This window comes from Caretta caretta, chromosome 18, assembly GCF_965140235.1.
Source record: "Caretta caretta isolate rCarCar2 chromosome 18, rCarCar1.hap1, whole genome shotgun sequence".
NCBI lineage: Eukaryota > Metazoa > Chordata > Testudines > Cheloniidae > Caretta > Caretta caretta.
The window spans coordinates 22,489,301-22,503,301 of record NC_134223.1 but is presented as its reverse complement, the minus strand read 5'-3'; the positions used below and the strand labels follow the sequence as shown (position 1 = coordinate 22,503,301).

General features: G+C 51.4%; 1 protein-coding gene across 2 annotated transcripts; it reads right to left on the bottom strand.

Annotated features, from left to right (window-relative positions):
• Nucleotides 1-714: 714 nt before the first annotated feature.
• ZBTB48 (zinc finger and BTB domain containing 48) lies at nucleotides 715-13,284 on the bottom strand. Of its 2 annotated transcripts, XM_048825005.2 has the most exons (11): nucleotides 13,158-13,284; nucleotides 11,302-12,006; nucleotides 9,826-10,106; nucleotides 7,418-7,529; nucleotides 6,376-6,468; nucleotides 5,637-5,723; nucleotides 5,089-5,243; nucleotides 4,234-4,370; nucleotides 2,975-3,139; nucleotides 2,303-2,391; nucleotides 715-1,075 (listed from the first exon to the last, which is right to left on the bottom strand). In XM_048825005.2, exons 2-11 carry the CDS (start codon nucleotides 12,001-12,003, stop codon nucleotides 779-781), a joined length of 2,118 nt encoding a protein of 705 aa, XP_048680962.2. In that variant the 5' UTR covers nucleotides 12,004-12,006; nucleotides 13,158-13,284; the 3' UTR covers nucleotides 715-778. The 2 variants fall into 2 exon arrangements, with proteins under 2 accessions (XP_048680962.2, XP_048680963.1); XM_048825006.2 differs by lacking the exon at nucleotides 2,303-2,391 and having other exon boundaries at nucleotides 897-1,075.
• Between the last annotated feature and the right edge of the window lie 717 nt (nucleotides 13,285-14,001).

Genomic DNA, 14,001 nt, shown 5'->3' with positions numbered 1-14,001 from the left:
TAGGATCAGGGTACTTAATTTGCTTAGGTGATTCTGATAAATGCAGCCTCAGTTAAACTATCCAAAGCTGGTGCTGGAGTCACCTTAGCAAAAATAGGATTACTAAACAACTTTACCTAGTTCTTACATGAAGGCTAAGTTTGGTATGCTGTTCATGGTATTGGGTTGTATAAAGCCACACTTCAACCCAGCTGCCTCAGGGAGATCAAGAGCCATGGACTTGTACGCAAGTGTGACCAATACATAGACACTAACATCAAGTATGGCAGTTGTAAGGAGTGAAGTTTCATTATATCTACTGATGCCTACCAGAAGGATGGTTTACGGGAGGCATTCTGCTTGTTACTGCCACAGTGCTGGAGTAATGGGGGGGGCTGCATTTCCCCCCAAAGCAAACTACTTTTCTAAACAAGTCTGTAAAAGGCAACATCTTTCCAAAAGTCAGGTTCTTCTCTTGAAAAGGTAGCTGACAGTAATAGGCACAAGGGAATACAAAATTGTCAACCTGGGAAGATTTATTCTGCTCACTTACATTTGGTTCATTAACAGGTAAGCTGTCAAGTCCCTAGTTTGTGCCCCTCTGCCAGCTGAGCACTTAGCTAGACACTATTCCCCACCCCTTAAAGCTCAGTATGAGTATGATATTTTTAAAGCAAGAGGCATTTGAGAATGTAGGCTTTGAAACACAGACATCAAGCCCTTGTGAACAGTTAGTCCAACTTAACACTTCATTTTATTTATCTTTTGAGAGGGAAAGGTGTGTACAAGGACATAAGTGCTATGTTTCACAATCTTCAGGGATCGTTGTAGTAATGATAAGAGATTGTTCAATAACATCTGTCATAGAGAAGGTCTCATTTGAACATAGTCTCTGTACAGGGATCGCTTCCCCCAGGGAGCTGTGAGAGAGGGATTCCACAATGACCTCTGCGGGCCCCACCTCTAATTCATGGGGGGGCTGGAGTGCTACCACAACAGCTTTTTCATCCTCAATGATCAGGTTCCGCAGCTTTCTCTGCCGGGGGTTGTAGTTTTCAACCCTGTCATGAATCTCCATGTGGCGCCTCAAGTGGGCCTTTAAAAGAAGAGCAATCAAAGTCCATCATTACCCACCTAAAACATGCACAGCAGAGTCTCCTCTTGGTGAGGAATAAGGTCCAGGGTGCAGGAATGTCGGTGGTATAAGAAGTTGGGTCTAATTAGCACTAGGGGTGGAGAAAGCACACAGGGAAATAAATGCACACAGTGAATTCACAACTATAGGAGAACAGACCCCCTCCTCCCAAAAGGCTGTAGGAAGGGGGGGAAATGGCAACAGGTAAGAAGACAAGGCTGGAGTAGCTCTTCCATAGAAACTTCTGTCTCTAACACTTCCTCTAGAAGAGAAAAGGTGGTAACTTAGTCTTTTCTCTTTAAGGCAGCAAAGCAGTGCCATGGAGCAGGATTCCAGCTGTGCAGAGGGAATGGCAGATAGAGCTAGGAGGAAAGAAAGTCCTATTTTTGAAGTCTTCCAGGCTGCTCTAGCAGGGACTCAATCCTCACTAGTTTATCATCCATCACAGCCACTACCCAGGCTGGGAGCAAAAAGCAGAGGCCCATATTTCACACTAGATTTAGGTTTAGTGACCTGCTTTCATAGTATGGTTGCCTCAAATATTTATTAAAGCATTTCATTCTTTTGGGGTTTTTAATCTGAGTGTGATGTCACCTGTCCATGGAAATCTCTTCCTTTGCTTCCTCTCTCCCTCCCCAAGGACTTTGGTTTTAGTAAATGAGATGAGATTTTGGTGGGGTTACAGAGGGAAAACTTAGTCAAAGGAACAAGGGTACTAACTGGCACTGCCCTTTTCACCCCTGCCGGAGCAGTCGGCAGCTCAGACACTCCAAGTGCTGCTCTGCTTCATTCTTGTCTACAAAGGACAGTGAACATGCTTCAGTTTAGGACCCGTGTTTTCCCTCCCAAAGAAATACACCACTTTATAAGACAGGTTTCAGAGGAACAGCCGTGTTAGTCTGTATTCGCAAAAAGAAAAGGAGTACTTGTGGCACCTTAGAGACTAACCAATTTATTTGAGCATGAGCTTTCGTGAGCTACAGCTCACTTCATCAGATCTGATGAAGTGAGCTGTAGCTCACGAAAGCTCATGCTCAAATAAATTGGTTAGTCTCTAAGGTGCCACAAGTACTCCTTTTCTTTTCACTTTATAAGACTAATTCTGTTCATCTCTTTGCAAATAGGAAGTTGGTGACTCAACCGAGCTTAGACTTGCTCATTGCAAGTGGAATTAGGAAAACCCCTTACTTGTCGGGTGAACTTGTAACCACATTCAGTGCATTCAAACTTCCTCACTCCTTTGTGTCTGCGAACATGGACACGCAACTGTTCAACAGCTGAGAAGGGAAAGTTAGAAACCATTTATTAGCCACTTGGCTGAACGTGGCAACAATGCATGGTCTGAACACTGCAACAAAGAGTTCTTGAGTTAAACCATCATAGGCCTGAGCTACATTGGAAATGTTACCCTGGCAAGGGACATGATGACAATCCTGCTATCTCAGGACATGGTGAAAGGGAGATTCCTTTTTGAAGAGTTGAAGCCTCAAACTTGGCCAGTTAAGTCACAGGAAAGCTTGAAGGAGAAGGGTTCTCTCCCCTTCCTGCCCATCCATTGCTCTGCTTTCACTAACACAGTTTTGCTGAATATTGCATCAGCAATGGACGTAAGAATCCCTGCAAGAGACTCAATGTTCGACAAAACACAGAAATACTGGATCCACTTCTGTTCTGCAATCAGTTTCAAGAGTCGGACATGTATTTGCCTCTGATTGCCACAGCAGGCAAACAGAATGTCCCAATTCCCTGACAAGCACTTGCATGGTCACTATGAATTAAGACAAAGAGGCTCAAGGCAAATTAGAGGCCTCATAACTCCTGTGCAGGAGGATGCAGCAGCATTGCTTTAATGGGCATTACCTTTGAATGTTTTCCCACAGATCTGGCAGAAATGTGGTCTTCCTTCCTGATGCCTGCTAGCAATGTGCCTCAGAAGGGGCCCTTTCTCCGTGAACCTCTGATCACAAAACTCACAGCTGAAGGGGCGTTCACCAGTGTGTGTGCGGTTGTGCTTATCCAGACTTGCTATACAGATGAAAGACAAGAAATTTATCCTTCGTGTACAGAAACTTTACCACAGAGTTCCTGCCATTTCTTATGCCCGCTACAGAGCCTGCATAGCCTTCAGACACTATTTTCTTAACGGTTTTAGAAAAGATGCAAATGGGAATTCACTGTTTTATGGTTCCCAATACCTTAACTGGAAGAGTGGTCAGTCTCTCTCCTCCACAGTGTCCAGGCATAGAAGAATAAGGGGATGCTCAATGAAATAAGTAAGTTAATTTGTTAGCTTCGTGCAGTAACTTATGGAACTCACTGCACGGGCAGACGGGAGGAGACAAATGTTGTATTTCAAAAAGGACAGAAATATGTAACATCTTAAAAAATCTGCACAAGTTATTTAGGCGCTAGGATAGGCCTATAAAATCTACTTCAGCACTGCCATGACATGCAGTGAACTTTGAGCAGAGGACACAGCTGATGTCTGGAAAACAGCTGAACATTTTACTTTTGATACGTTTAAAAAAAAAAAAAAGTCTTCAAATATACCAGGTTTCAGCTCTGAAAACACTGGGATACATTTTCCCTCCTAGAATTTCAACATCCAGAAAGGTGGGAGGGGGATTTCAACTCTTCCCTTAGCTGCTATTTCCCAGCATGCTTTTCTGGTAGCTGGCCTTAAGTCTGGGAAAAAAGCAGCTGCCATACTGTCTGGCTACCACAGGCCACTTCTCCCTCCCTCCCAGCTGGTAAGAGGTTTTAGCTTTTATTATGTTTTCCTTTTCTTATTCCTGAGGCAGTATCACACAGTATGAGCCCCAAGGGGGCAGGAAAGAATTGTACAGCGTCTCACTAGGGCTTGCTTACTATGACCCTCCCCTGAAGCTATCAGGTACTGATGCTGCTAGAGGCAGAGTACCAGATGGACCTGTGGTCTGGCCCGTTAGAACACCCCCTGCTCAGGTAACACTCAGGGCTGGAGTTAAGACCAACACAGTCAGTGCTTGGGCCCTGGCAGTGGAATAATGTGCACCAAGTGCTGCAGCTCTCCAAGGGCTGGAAGGAGGAGCTGTAACGACAGCCAGCTTGGCAAGCCAAGCAAAGGATCCTGTCTGTACCTTGTGTCCTGAAAGTCTTCCCACAGAGATGGCACTGGAAAGGCTTCTCGCCCGTGTGCGTGCGGAGGTGCATGTTGAGGTTGGCTTTCTGGGTGAAGGCGTGATGGCAGAACTCACACACATAAGGGCGCTCGTTTCTGGAAGGACAATGAGAACCGTGTTCAGTTTGTTCCTGTCCTGAAGAGTCTCTTTGGTTGGGGAAACAACCCCGACCCACAGCTCTCCATTAGAAGGGTTAGACCCCTGGGAGTTAAGTCAGCTTTCACCGCTGTTCCAAAGTTCCCGAATTCAATCCTGTTTCAAACCTCCCTCAAAACAAGGACTTGAAGAGGTCCAAGAACTGTGATTAATATCCTAGACCAGTCGATAGGTACGAAGAGCAGAAGCCAGAGTCTCTTAGCCCTCAGATGTTACAGCAAGTTCTAGGGACCCATACTACAGGGAGCATGAACAAAACAGTGCTGAAATGTGTCGGTGACCTAAAGAACAGGCAATTACTGTATCTGGCTTCATGGTGATCAGCTTCCAAAGACAATGAACAGACTGGGCCAACGGAAGCCACACAAACTGCAAACAGCATATGGGTAAGCTACATCTCTGGGGGAAGAGGCAGTGCTGGCCAGTTCTTGCAGAACCAAGTGCTGGCCTTCCGTGGTACTATTTCTCAAGGAGCCTTTATAATTTGCCCTCCAGGGCCAAGACCACTCAACGGGGTGGTGCCTATCCCTGTCTCGCCTAGTCCATCTCCTGGCCTCTGCAGGACTGGTCCCTGCAATGTGTTCCAGAGATCAGCAGGTCGGCAAGGAAGACAGACAGTTGATGGGGCTGAAGGATATGCCTACGCTTGTGCCTTACCTGTGTTTAGCCTTGATGTGCATCTGTAAGCCATTGCGACTCGAAGCCCTGTGCCCACACTCCTCGCAGACAAAAAGTTTCTCTCCTCGGTGCTTGAATGCCTCATGAAGGCGCAACTCCGTTCGAGACAGGAAACATTTGGAGCAGGCAGAGCACTACAAGTCCACAGGGAGGGATTAGGATCAGCGGCCAACAGCAGGAGTTCTGTCACGCGCTCAGGGAACTGACTTCCCAGAGACTACAGCCAAGAGCAAAAGCGCCAGGCCCAGGCCAAGCCTCTGGTGGACACAGGTCTCCTCCAGATGAGGATTAGAGGCTGCCAGCTTCTAAATTACAGAGTCAACCCAGCTGATGTTCTTTGCCTGGCACGCCACCACACTAGGACCAGATGAAAGTTAGGATCCTTTGATTATCCATCACTGCCTCATGCCACTGCACTAGCATCCCTCCTCCCTCTGTAATAATTCAAGATTGCCATCGACCCATTCCATGTTTTACTCCCAAAATGTCAGCTCTGCCCACCCCACATTAGTCTTGCCCCTCCTTACCGCATGTGGTTTTGGAGCACCATGTAACTTTATCATATGGCTTTGAAGATCCTTCTTTTGCATGAACTGTTGTACACAGGAGGGACACTGAAATACATGAGACAAGAGTCAGCCTCTGGCCATTTCCAGATAATTTACCGTAACTGTGTTAGAAGAGCTTACGGTTTCACTAATGCAGAGAGGCCAAAGGAGCTTGGCCAAGGAGAAAGAAGAGAAAAGATGCAAGACATAAAATCCTTCCCCAATGCCTTTCCACTTGCCTACATGTAACCACACGCAAGCCCCCAAAGCTCCAGGTGCATCCTTGGCACTCACACCCAGGCTATAATCCTTGGGCTCTGTGCTGCATTTTCCCCTCCAAGACACACACCCTTTATCAAGGAGATGAGTGATACGTGGAGCACATCTATGGTCTGGCGACAGGAAGAAGGGATCGGTGGGATCAGTACTTTAAGACACAGGATAAATGCAGCTGCCATAAAAGGAAGGGAATAAACCAAAACAATATTCTTAAGGTGTAGGCAGCAGCCCAGTGACCTATGCACATCCACAGCACCAGCCCAAATTCCTGGAGTCACTGCCACAAGGTGGTGCATGCTCTCAGTGCAAGGCCTGGCTGGGTGTGGTCAGTCCCTCAACCCCAGAATAGAAAGGCATCTTTGCACACATGCCCCTCTTTCTTTTCATGACAGCATCTCTCAGTCATTTCCAGGAATGCTCAAGGGCCCACTGTGCTGACCTTATAAGGCATTTCCCCGGTGTGTGACACCATGTGCAGCCGTAATTCCATTCGCCTCTTAAATATCTCCTGGCAGACTGAACAGGTGAAAACCTGAAAGACAGGAGGAGAGGAGATAGTCAGCGAGACCCTTATGAAAAAGCAGCTCTGCTTATGGAGAGGCAAGAAAGGAAGGACACAGGCAAAGGGGACAGAAGATAAAGCAAAAACCTGACATAGGAAACAGGGGCATATCAGAATGCAGACTCCTCACAGTTTGAGAGCTCGGTTAGGACACTGTTTGGCATGTGACCTGTAAACATTATGTCCTCTTTATAATACACAGTCAGAATATTCGGGTTATACCAAACTCCAATATTTGTCCCAAAAACCCAAACCAAAGCAAGTGGGGACTACACATGCTGCACCAACCCTCGCTTTCTTGCTGCAAGTCACTGTCCACGGCCCACACGGGACCGGTACACGCTTCCGCAGGAAGCTCAGCTGGCAGACAGCAGAGGACAGATGAAGTAGTTTCAATGTTATTCTGAATTTCAATGGCTGAGGTTGATCTTGGTTCTAGGACGCTGCAGTGGAGGCTCTAATTCTGCTCATGTTCCCAACTGCCCAGCAAAATGGACAAACTCACAGGATTTACTGCTATGCCTAGTGTTTATTTCCTGGTGAGATGGCCTTGGTTTGCCAGAGGGACACATCCTTCTCTAAACTAGCCAGCGTTTGTCTAACTTCCCATCAGCACAGAAAGGCAGTGGATGTAACAGACCCAGCACTGCACAGAGCATCAATGCACACAATGTCCCATTTTATAGAAACTCCTTAATCTAAACAGAAGTTATTTTATTCTAGCCTCCCAGTGTTGGACCCAAACTCTTACCACATGGCACCCCCAGAGAAGTCTTTCTCTGGATAGACAGCTCAGGTTACAGCTCTAGGCAAGAAGCAAACAAAGCAAGTGGCTGTAGACATGCTATGTTTGAGCTGCTGCTTTAACAATTTAACAGCTGCTGTCTCCTGCTCCTCCCTTGACAGTTCCCAGAAGTACCTGCTCCGAACGGTTCATACAGTTCCTAGCTTCATGCTCCAGCAGATTCTCCTTCCTAAAATAACATTTACCACATTTGGAACATTCAAATGGCTTTTCTCCAGTGTGTTTCCTAAAAGGAATACAAACAGAGTATCTGTAATTCTCAGTCTTTAATAGCAAAGACAAATATTTCCTTGGGACAGATTAGGGAGCCACTCACACAACAGGATCGCAAGTTACAGCCAGGATGCTAGTAGTCTGAACTGTTTTACACTGGAGAAGCAGACTCACAGAGACAATGGGTTATTTTCACAATTAACCAAATCTGTCCTGTGGCTTGAGAGGCTTCATGAACAGTTACAGGACCTTCACTCGACTCAGTGTCATTTCTAGGTCCACACTCCCCATCATAGCCTAGTTTAAAAGAGGCTAGTGAAGCACTGCTCATTTTCAGCCAGCTATTTGGAGCCAGGGGACAATAAAAACTTTATAAACTCAGACATAGTTAAATGTTGTTCACACCAACACATTATCTGTGGTCAAAGTTGTTAGAATACAGCTTAAAATCCTAAGAGACCCTTCTGAATGCTGTCCTTTAGGAAGCCGGTTTGCTGCTCCCATGGTATTTCAGAGCATCAGTTCACCAAGGCTCTCCTGCAGAATACTCACCCTTGGCTTCTCCAGAAGACAGCCATCATCTCAGTCATGCTCTCTGTCCCCCACTAACATGCTGCAGTTTAAGGTAGGAAATGCTGACCTGTGAAACTAAGGTGACTGTCACAGACCTTGTCTGCATTTTAAAGAAGGAACCTGGAGCACCCTCCTCCTGCGGCTACTGTGGGCTAGATCTCCCTTTAGGCATTAGTTACCACTCTGAAGTCCTACACCATATTTTTCCCTTGTTGCTATAGGGCTAAGAGCTCCATTCACCCTCCGGCTCTAGGATTGTTTTAAAGTTGTTTTTAACAACAAGCAAGTCTAGGCAGCTCCACGTACAGAGGCTGATCAAATTTTAACAGGTGGCAGTTCCTCCGCACTTGCGCTGAGATCTGCTCCCAGATGCTGCATCTCCTGTAACAGCCCCTCGACACAGACAAGCTCTTATCTCCGTTCGAGCTATACTGATCTCCAGCCCAGACTTGAGAGAGTGGAAGAGGCTTGAGAGGAGTTATTTACTCAAACCTTTAGAGCAGGTGAGCACACTTTTTGGCCCGAGGGCCACATCTGGGTATGGAAATTGTATGGCGGGCCACGAATGCTCATGAAATTGGAGTTGGAGTGCAGGAAGGGGTGAGGGCTCTGGCCGGGGGTTAGGGCTCTAGGGTGGGACCAGAAATTAGGAGTTCAGGGTGCAGGAGGGGGCTCTGGGGAGTGCGAGGGGAGGGGATGAAGGCTCTGGCTGAGGTGCAGGCGATGGGGATGAGGGGTTTGGAGTGCAGGAGGGTGCTCCAAGCTGGGACTGAGGGGTTTGGAGGATGGGCTGGGGCAGGAGGTTGGGGCACAGGAGGGGGATCGGGGTGCAGGCTCCAGGCAGCGCTTACCTCAAGCAGCTCCCGGAAGCTGCGGCATGTCTCCCCTCTGGCTCCTATGCGGAGGTGCAGCCAGGCAGCTCTGCACGCTACCCCGTCCACAGGCGCCGCTCCACAGTTCCCAGCCAATGAGAGCTGCAGGGGAGGGGCTTGGGGCGGAGGCAGTGTGCGGAGCCCGCTGGCTACCCCTACGCGTAGGAGCCGGAGAGGGGACATGCTGCTGCTTCCTGGAGTCGCAGCACGTGCGAACGGAGCGGCCCCCGACCCCACTGCCCAGCTGGAGCGGATCAAGCCCCAGACCTTGCTCCCCAGTGGGAGCTTGAGTGTCAGATTAAATCAGATGGCAGGCTGGATGTGCTTTAGAGACATTTCAGACACTCATAAATTCAGCACATTTCAAGAAGTTGTTTTTCTCACCCCCAACTGAAGCCCTAACAGCTAGCTGGGTTCAGTACCCCAGTCAGTGCTGAAAGGGTCACAATGCCAAAAAGTGACTCCAAGAGTCAATACGGAGGGTCTTACTGGTATCTGCCCCTGGCCAACTGCAAACAGGAAATGTGATCCAGCAAAACGTAAAAAGGCAGCTGGGAAATGCTAGGACTAGGTGCTTCCTCTAGCAAAGATCCTCAGTACCCCAGGAGGTTTTCCATCCTGGAACTGGAGCTTTCTCTGAACAAGTAAAAGACTCCTACAGGCAGAGACTATTCTCTCAGGTCTCGCCTGCCTCCCAGTACTATTATTTCATAGCCTAAACCCGTGTGTTTAAGTTCAGAAATGAGCTCAAGTTCAGCTACTCAGCACGACTGCTCTGTATAGCCCAGCCCTGCGGGAAGCCAGTCAGGGCACAGGTCCCTCTTACTGTGGGTAAGGTACAGGAATAAAAATCAGAATGTTTACCTGTTGTGCACTTTTAGATAATATTTGCTGAGGAAGGTTTTATGACATGTGGGGCATTCAACCGGCACAGCTGTACCTTTTCTGTTCCCAGGAGTCCCAGCCTCTACCAGCCCAGCATTCCCTGCAGGCTCCGAACTGAGAGGCTTTTTTGCCAAATTTGATTTCTTTCTGGTCCTCAGGGTCTTTTTCTCAGGAATGTAATCTTCACCTGTTTCCTCATGAACTTCTCCATCATCTTCTGCTGCCACATCATCAGAGACTTGAACAACCTGCATTTCCCACTGCGATGGAACAGGGAGCCATTACGTTAACTCAATGAGCACCTTAGACAGAACAAGAAATCGTATCTACAGCGGTACTGCAATATCTTAGAAGTCAGCTAAATTCTGGAGCTTGTGGACAGCACCATTGTCTGATGACATGACGCTCTCAGGAAAATAAAACAAACTCAGTGGATTTGACTAAGAACATTTCCCAATAACTCCCACAGGGCAGAGTCTGACTCTTGTCTACTGTACGTGTTTAGCTTGTTCTAGTGCTGTAAGAGGATAACTTTCCCACCCTGCAAACACTCACCCAGTCACACGCCTCCTGACAAGTATCTCTGCATCTTTTGCAGCAGCTGATGTAAACTGCTTCCTGGCTAGTCTGATTTTTTTAAAACCTAACGAAACTAAACTCTGTTGCTGTACACAGGAATCAGTCCCTGTCTTTGCCAACAACACCCTGAACCCATTATCTTAGCTCGTATAGAAACAGTTATTAGCCATCGAAGAGTTACCCAGCCCTCTTCAAACTCCAGCCAGTGTGTCTCATTAGCCTCCTGAAATACTGACTCTCAAAGGGCCAATATACACTGCACAAGAAGGTATTTCTGTTCAGTGGTTCTGAAGTTCCTGACCTTAAAATAACTTCATAATGAAATTTTATCATGTCTTTGAGCCAAAGTACTTCTTTAATTTAAGATGTCCAGTTTCTTCCTTTTTGAATACACAAACTCATTAAGAATTTCAGGTGTGTTGGCTTTGCTCTAGGAAAGTAATTAACCCAATTAATATGAAAAGTATCAAATACTTTGTACTCTGTAATAGCCTGCATTTGTGGAGCTCAAAGTAGTTACAAATAGTAGTCAATTAAGCCTCAGTCTCCCTGAGATATAGGTCAACCTTTTCCCTCTTTTACAAATGGGGGGACACTAAGGTCCACAGAGATTAAGTGACCTGTTCAAGGACACACAGCAATTCTGTGGCAGAGTCAGGAATAGAACCCACATCTCCTGAGTCCCACTCCTGTACTTAAACCACCATCCTTGCCCTCTTATCACACTGGCTCTGTTGAGATTAGCAGACATCCTATATGCTTGATGCTCAGTTTTCAGGAGCAAATCTCTCCCTGCTTAAGTTTTAAACCTTTAGTTCTAAGGAGAGTAGTTTCTTAGTTCATAAAAGAAACCCTGTTAGGACATGCTCCACGCACCACCTCATTGCTGATGCCTCTGTCTTCAGTGCCTCCTCTTTTAGGTGGCCTTTTTATTTCTTTACATTCCTGGGTGTTCTTTACTTCACCTGAATTGCTCAATGCATTTGTTTTAACAGCCCTTTTAAGCCTTTCCCTAAGAAGAGACGGGCTCCCACTTGGTCCCTGGGTTAGTTTGGCTCTCCTAGTGCAGCAGCTGGGGCTGGCTTCACTAGCAACATTAGCTTTAGACAAGGCTTTGATAGCTTCTTCTCCGTCCGAGTCTGTTGGCTGCTTTAAGTGACCATTAAGATCTTCCCTAGGACCTTTCTCGTGAAGGCACCGGTTGTTTAGATCACTGCCATCAAAGCATTTCGGCTTGAAGCTCTGACACAGCTCCACAGCTTCAGGGACACAAAGTTCCTTGGCAGCGACAAGCACCTTCTCCCGGTTCTCTGAGGTAAGTGCGAGGTGTCCAGTGTAGAAGAAGTCCAGCAGGAGCTCAAAGATCTCCGCAAAGCTCTCAGGGAGAATGATGCTGCTGGAGGCTCCATCTCCGTACAAACTCTGGAAGAAGCAGCTGCAGCAAGCCAGGACGCTCCAGTGGGCTTTGAACACCAGCCCGCCCACGTCCAGGGTAGCATCACAGTACTGGCCCTTCTCCCGCTGCTTGTTCAGCTCCTGCAGGACACGGACACTGTGCTGGACAAAGGAGCCATCCATGGTCTGCAAGGAGAGGAGGTGGGGGTGAGCCAGCGGCGCTTGGGCCAAGGGCTGCCAGGGGAGGCAGAAAAGAAAGCAGCCGGGGGGGGGGGGGGAGGCTCCAGGTCACCCTCCCCAGGAGGCATCCCCTCCAGTCCACCCCAGGAGAGACATCGCCTCCCCCGCAATCCCTCCGGCCCACCCCTGCGGGGGGGACGTCGCCTCCCCCCCCGCCAACCCGCCCCTGGGGGGGACGGGACGACATCACCTCCCCCCGCCAACCCCTCCGGTCCGCCCCTGGGGGGGGGGACATCACCTCCCCCCCAACCCCTCCGGTCCGCCCCACCCCGCCCCTGGGGGGGACGGACATCGCCTCCCCCCCCCCCCGCCAACCCCTCCGGTCCACCCCGCCCTGCCCCTTGGGGGGGACATCACCTCCCCCCCAACCCCTCCGGTCCGGTCCGCCCCACCCCGGCCCACCCCTGGGGGGGGAAATCGCCTTCCCCCCCCCACCAACCCCTCCGGGGTCCACCCCGGCCCGCCCCTTGGGGGGGACATCACCTCCCCCCCAACCCCTCCCGTCCGCGCCGCCCCTAGTGGGAGGAAATCGCCTCCCCCCCCCCCGCCAACCCCTCCGGGGTCTGCCCCGGCCCGCCCCTGGGGGGGACGGACATCGCCTCCCCGCCAACCCCTCCGGTCCGGTCCGGTCCGGTCCGGCCCGCCCCTGGGGGGGGAAATCGCCTCCCCCCCCCGCCAACCCCTCCGGTCCACCCCGCCCTGCCCCTTGGGGGGGACATCACCTCCCCCCCAACCCCTCCGGTCCGGTCCGCCCCGCCCCGCCCCGGCCCACCCCTGGGGGGGGAAATCGCCTTCCCCCCCCCACCAACCCCTCCGGGGTCCACCCCGGCCCGCCCCTTGGGGGGGACATCACCTCCCCCCCCAACCCCTCCCGTCCGCGCCGCCCCTAGTGGGAGGAAATCGCCTCCCCCCCCCGCCAACCCCTCCGGTCCGCCCCACCCCGCCCCTGGGGGGGACGGACATCGCCTCCCCGCCAACCCCTCCGGTCCGGTCCGGTCCGGTCCGGCCCGCCCCTGGGGGGGGAAATCGCCTCCCCCCCCGCCAACCCCTCCGGTCCACCCCGGGGGGGACACCGCCCCGCGCCAAGGTCCCCCCACCTCCGCGGGCGGGCGGGCCCCGGCACCGGCGTGGGACAGGGGGCGCCCGAGGGCCCCGACAGGGAACCGAGCGCGGCTACTGCGGGAGCCGGGCCGCCGCCATCTTGGGGAAGCGCCGGACGTGACGTGACGTGACGGGGCGGGGCGGGGCCTGTGAGTCCCGACGGGGTCTGGGGGGACCGAAGGGGGGAGCGAGGATAGGGGTCACGGGGGGGTCTGGGGGGACCGAAGGGGGGAGCGAGGATAGGGGTCACGGGGGGGTCTGGGGGGACCGAAGGGGGGAGCGAGGATAGGGGTCACGGGGGGGTCTGGGGGGACCGAAGGGGGGAGCGAGGATAGGGGTCACGGGGGGGTCTGGGGGGACCGAAGGGGGAGCGAGGATAGGGGTCACGGGGGGGTCTGGGGGGACTGAAGGGGGAGCGAGGATAGGGGTCACGGGGGGGTCTGGGGGGACCGAAGGGGGGAGCGAGGATAGGGGTCACGGGGGGGTCTGGGGGGACTGAAGGGGGGAGCGAGGATAGGGGTCATGGGGGGTGGGTTGTGGGGCTAGGGGCAGCGCGGGGCCTGGGAGGCTCATGGGGGTTGCCTGGGTTGTGAGTGGGGGGCACAGCTGAGTCCTGTCCCCAATTCCCCCCCATGACCGGGGCAAACCCGTTGCCCCCCCCCGCCCCCCAGCAGCAAGCCGTGCCCTGGGGGGTGCTGGAGCCGGGCTCGCTGTGGTCCCTGCGCTGTTCCTGCCGGGCGATGGCGGAGGGAGCCGCTGGCCGTGCCTGTGGCAGCTGGCTTTGGCCTAGTGCTGTGCCCAGAGCCCCTGAGCAGGGCGGACGATGTAACCCTGCTCTCC

Bases quoted from the DNA above. Each gene is read 5' to 3' on its own strand.
- ZBTB48 (XM_048825005.2), bottom strand. From the start codon at position 12,003: ATGGATGGCTCCTTTGTCCAGCACAGTGTCCGTGTCCTGCAGGAGCTG. The intron at 2,392-2,974 runs GTAATGCCCATT...TTCCCTTCTCAG, and splicing joins CTGTGGGAAAACATTCAAAG to CTGTTGAACAGTTGCGTGTC. The intron at 1,076-2,302 runs GTAAGGGGTTTT...CTTCTTTTAAAG, and splicing joins GTTACAAGTTCACCCGACAA to GCCCACTTGAGGCGCCACAT.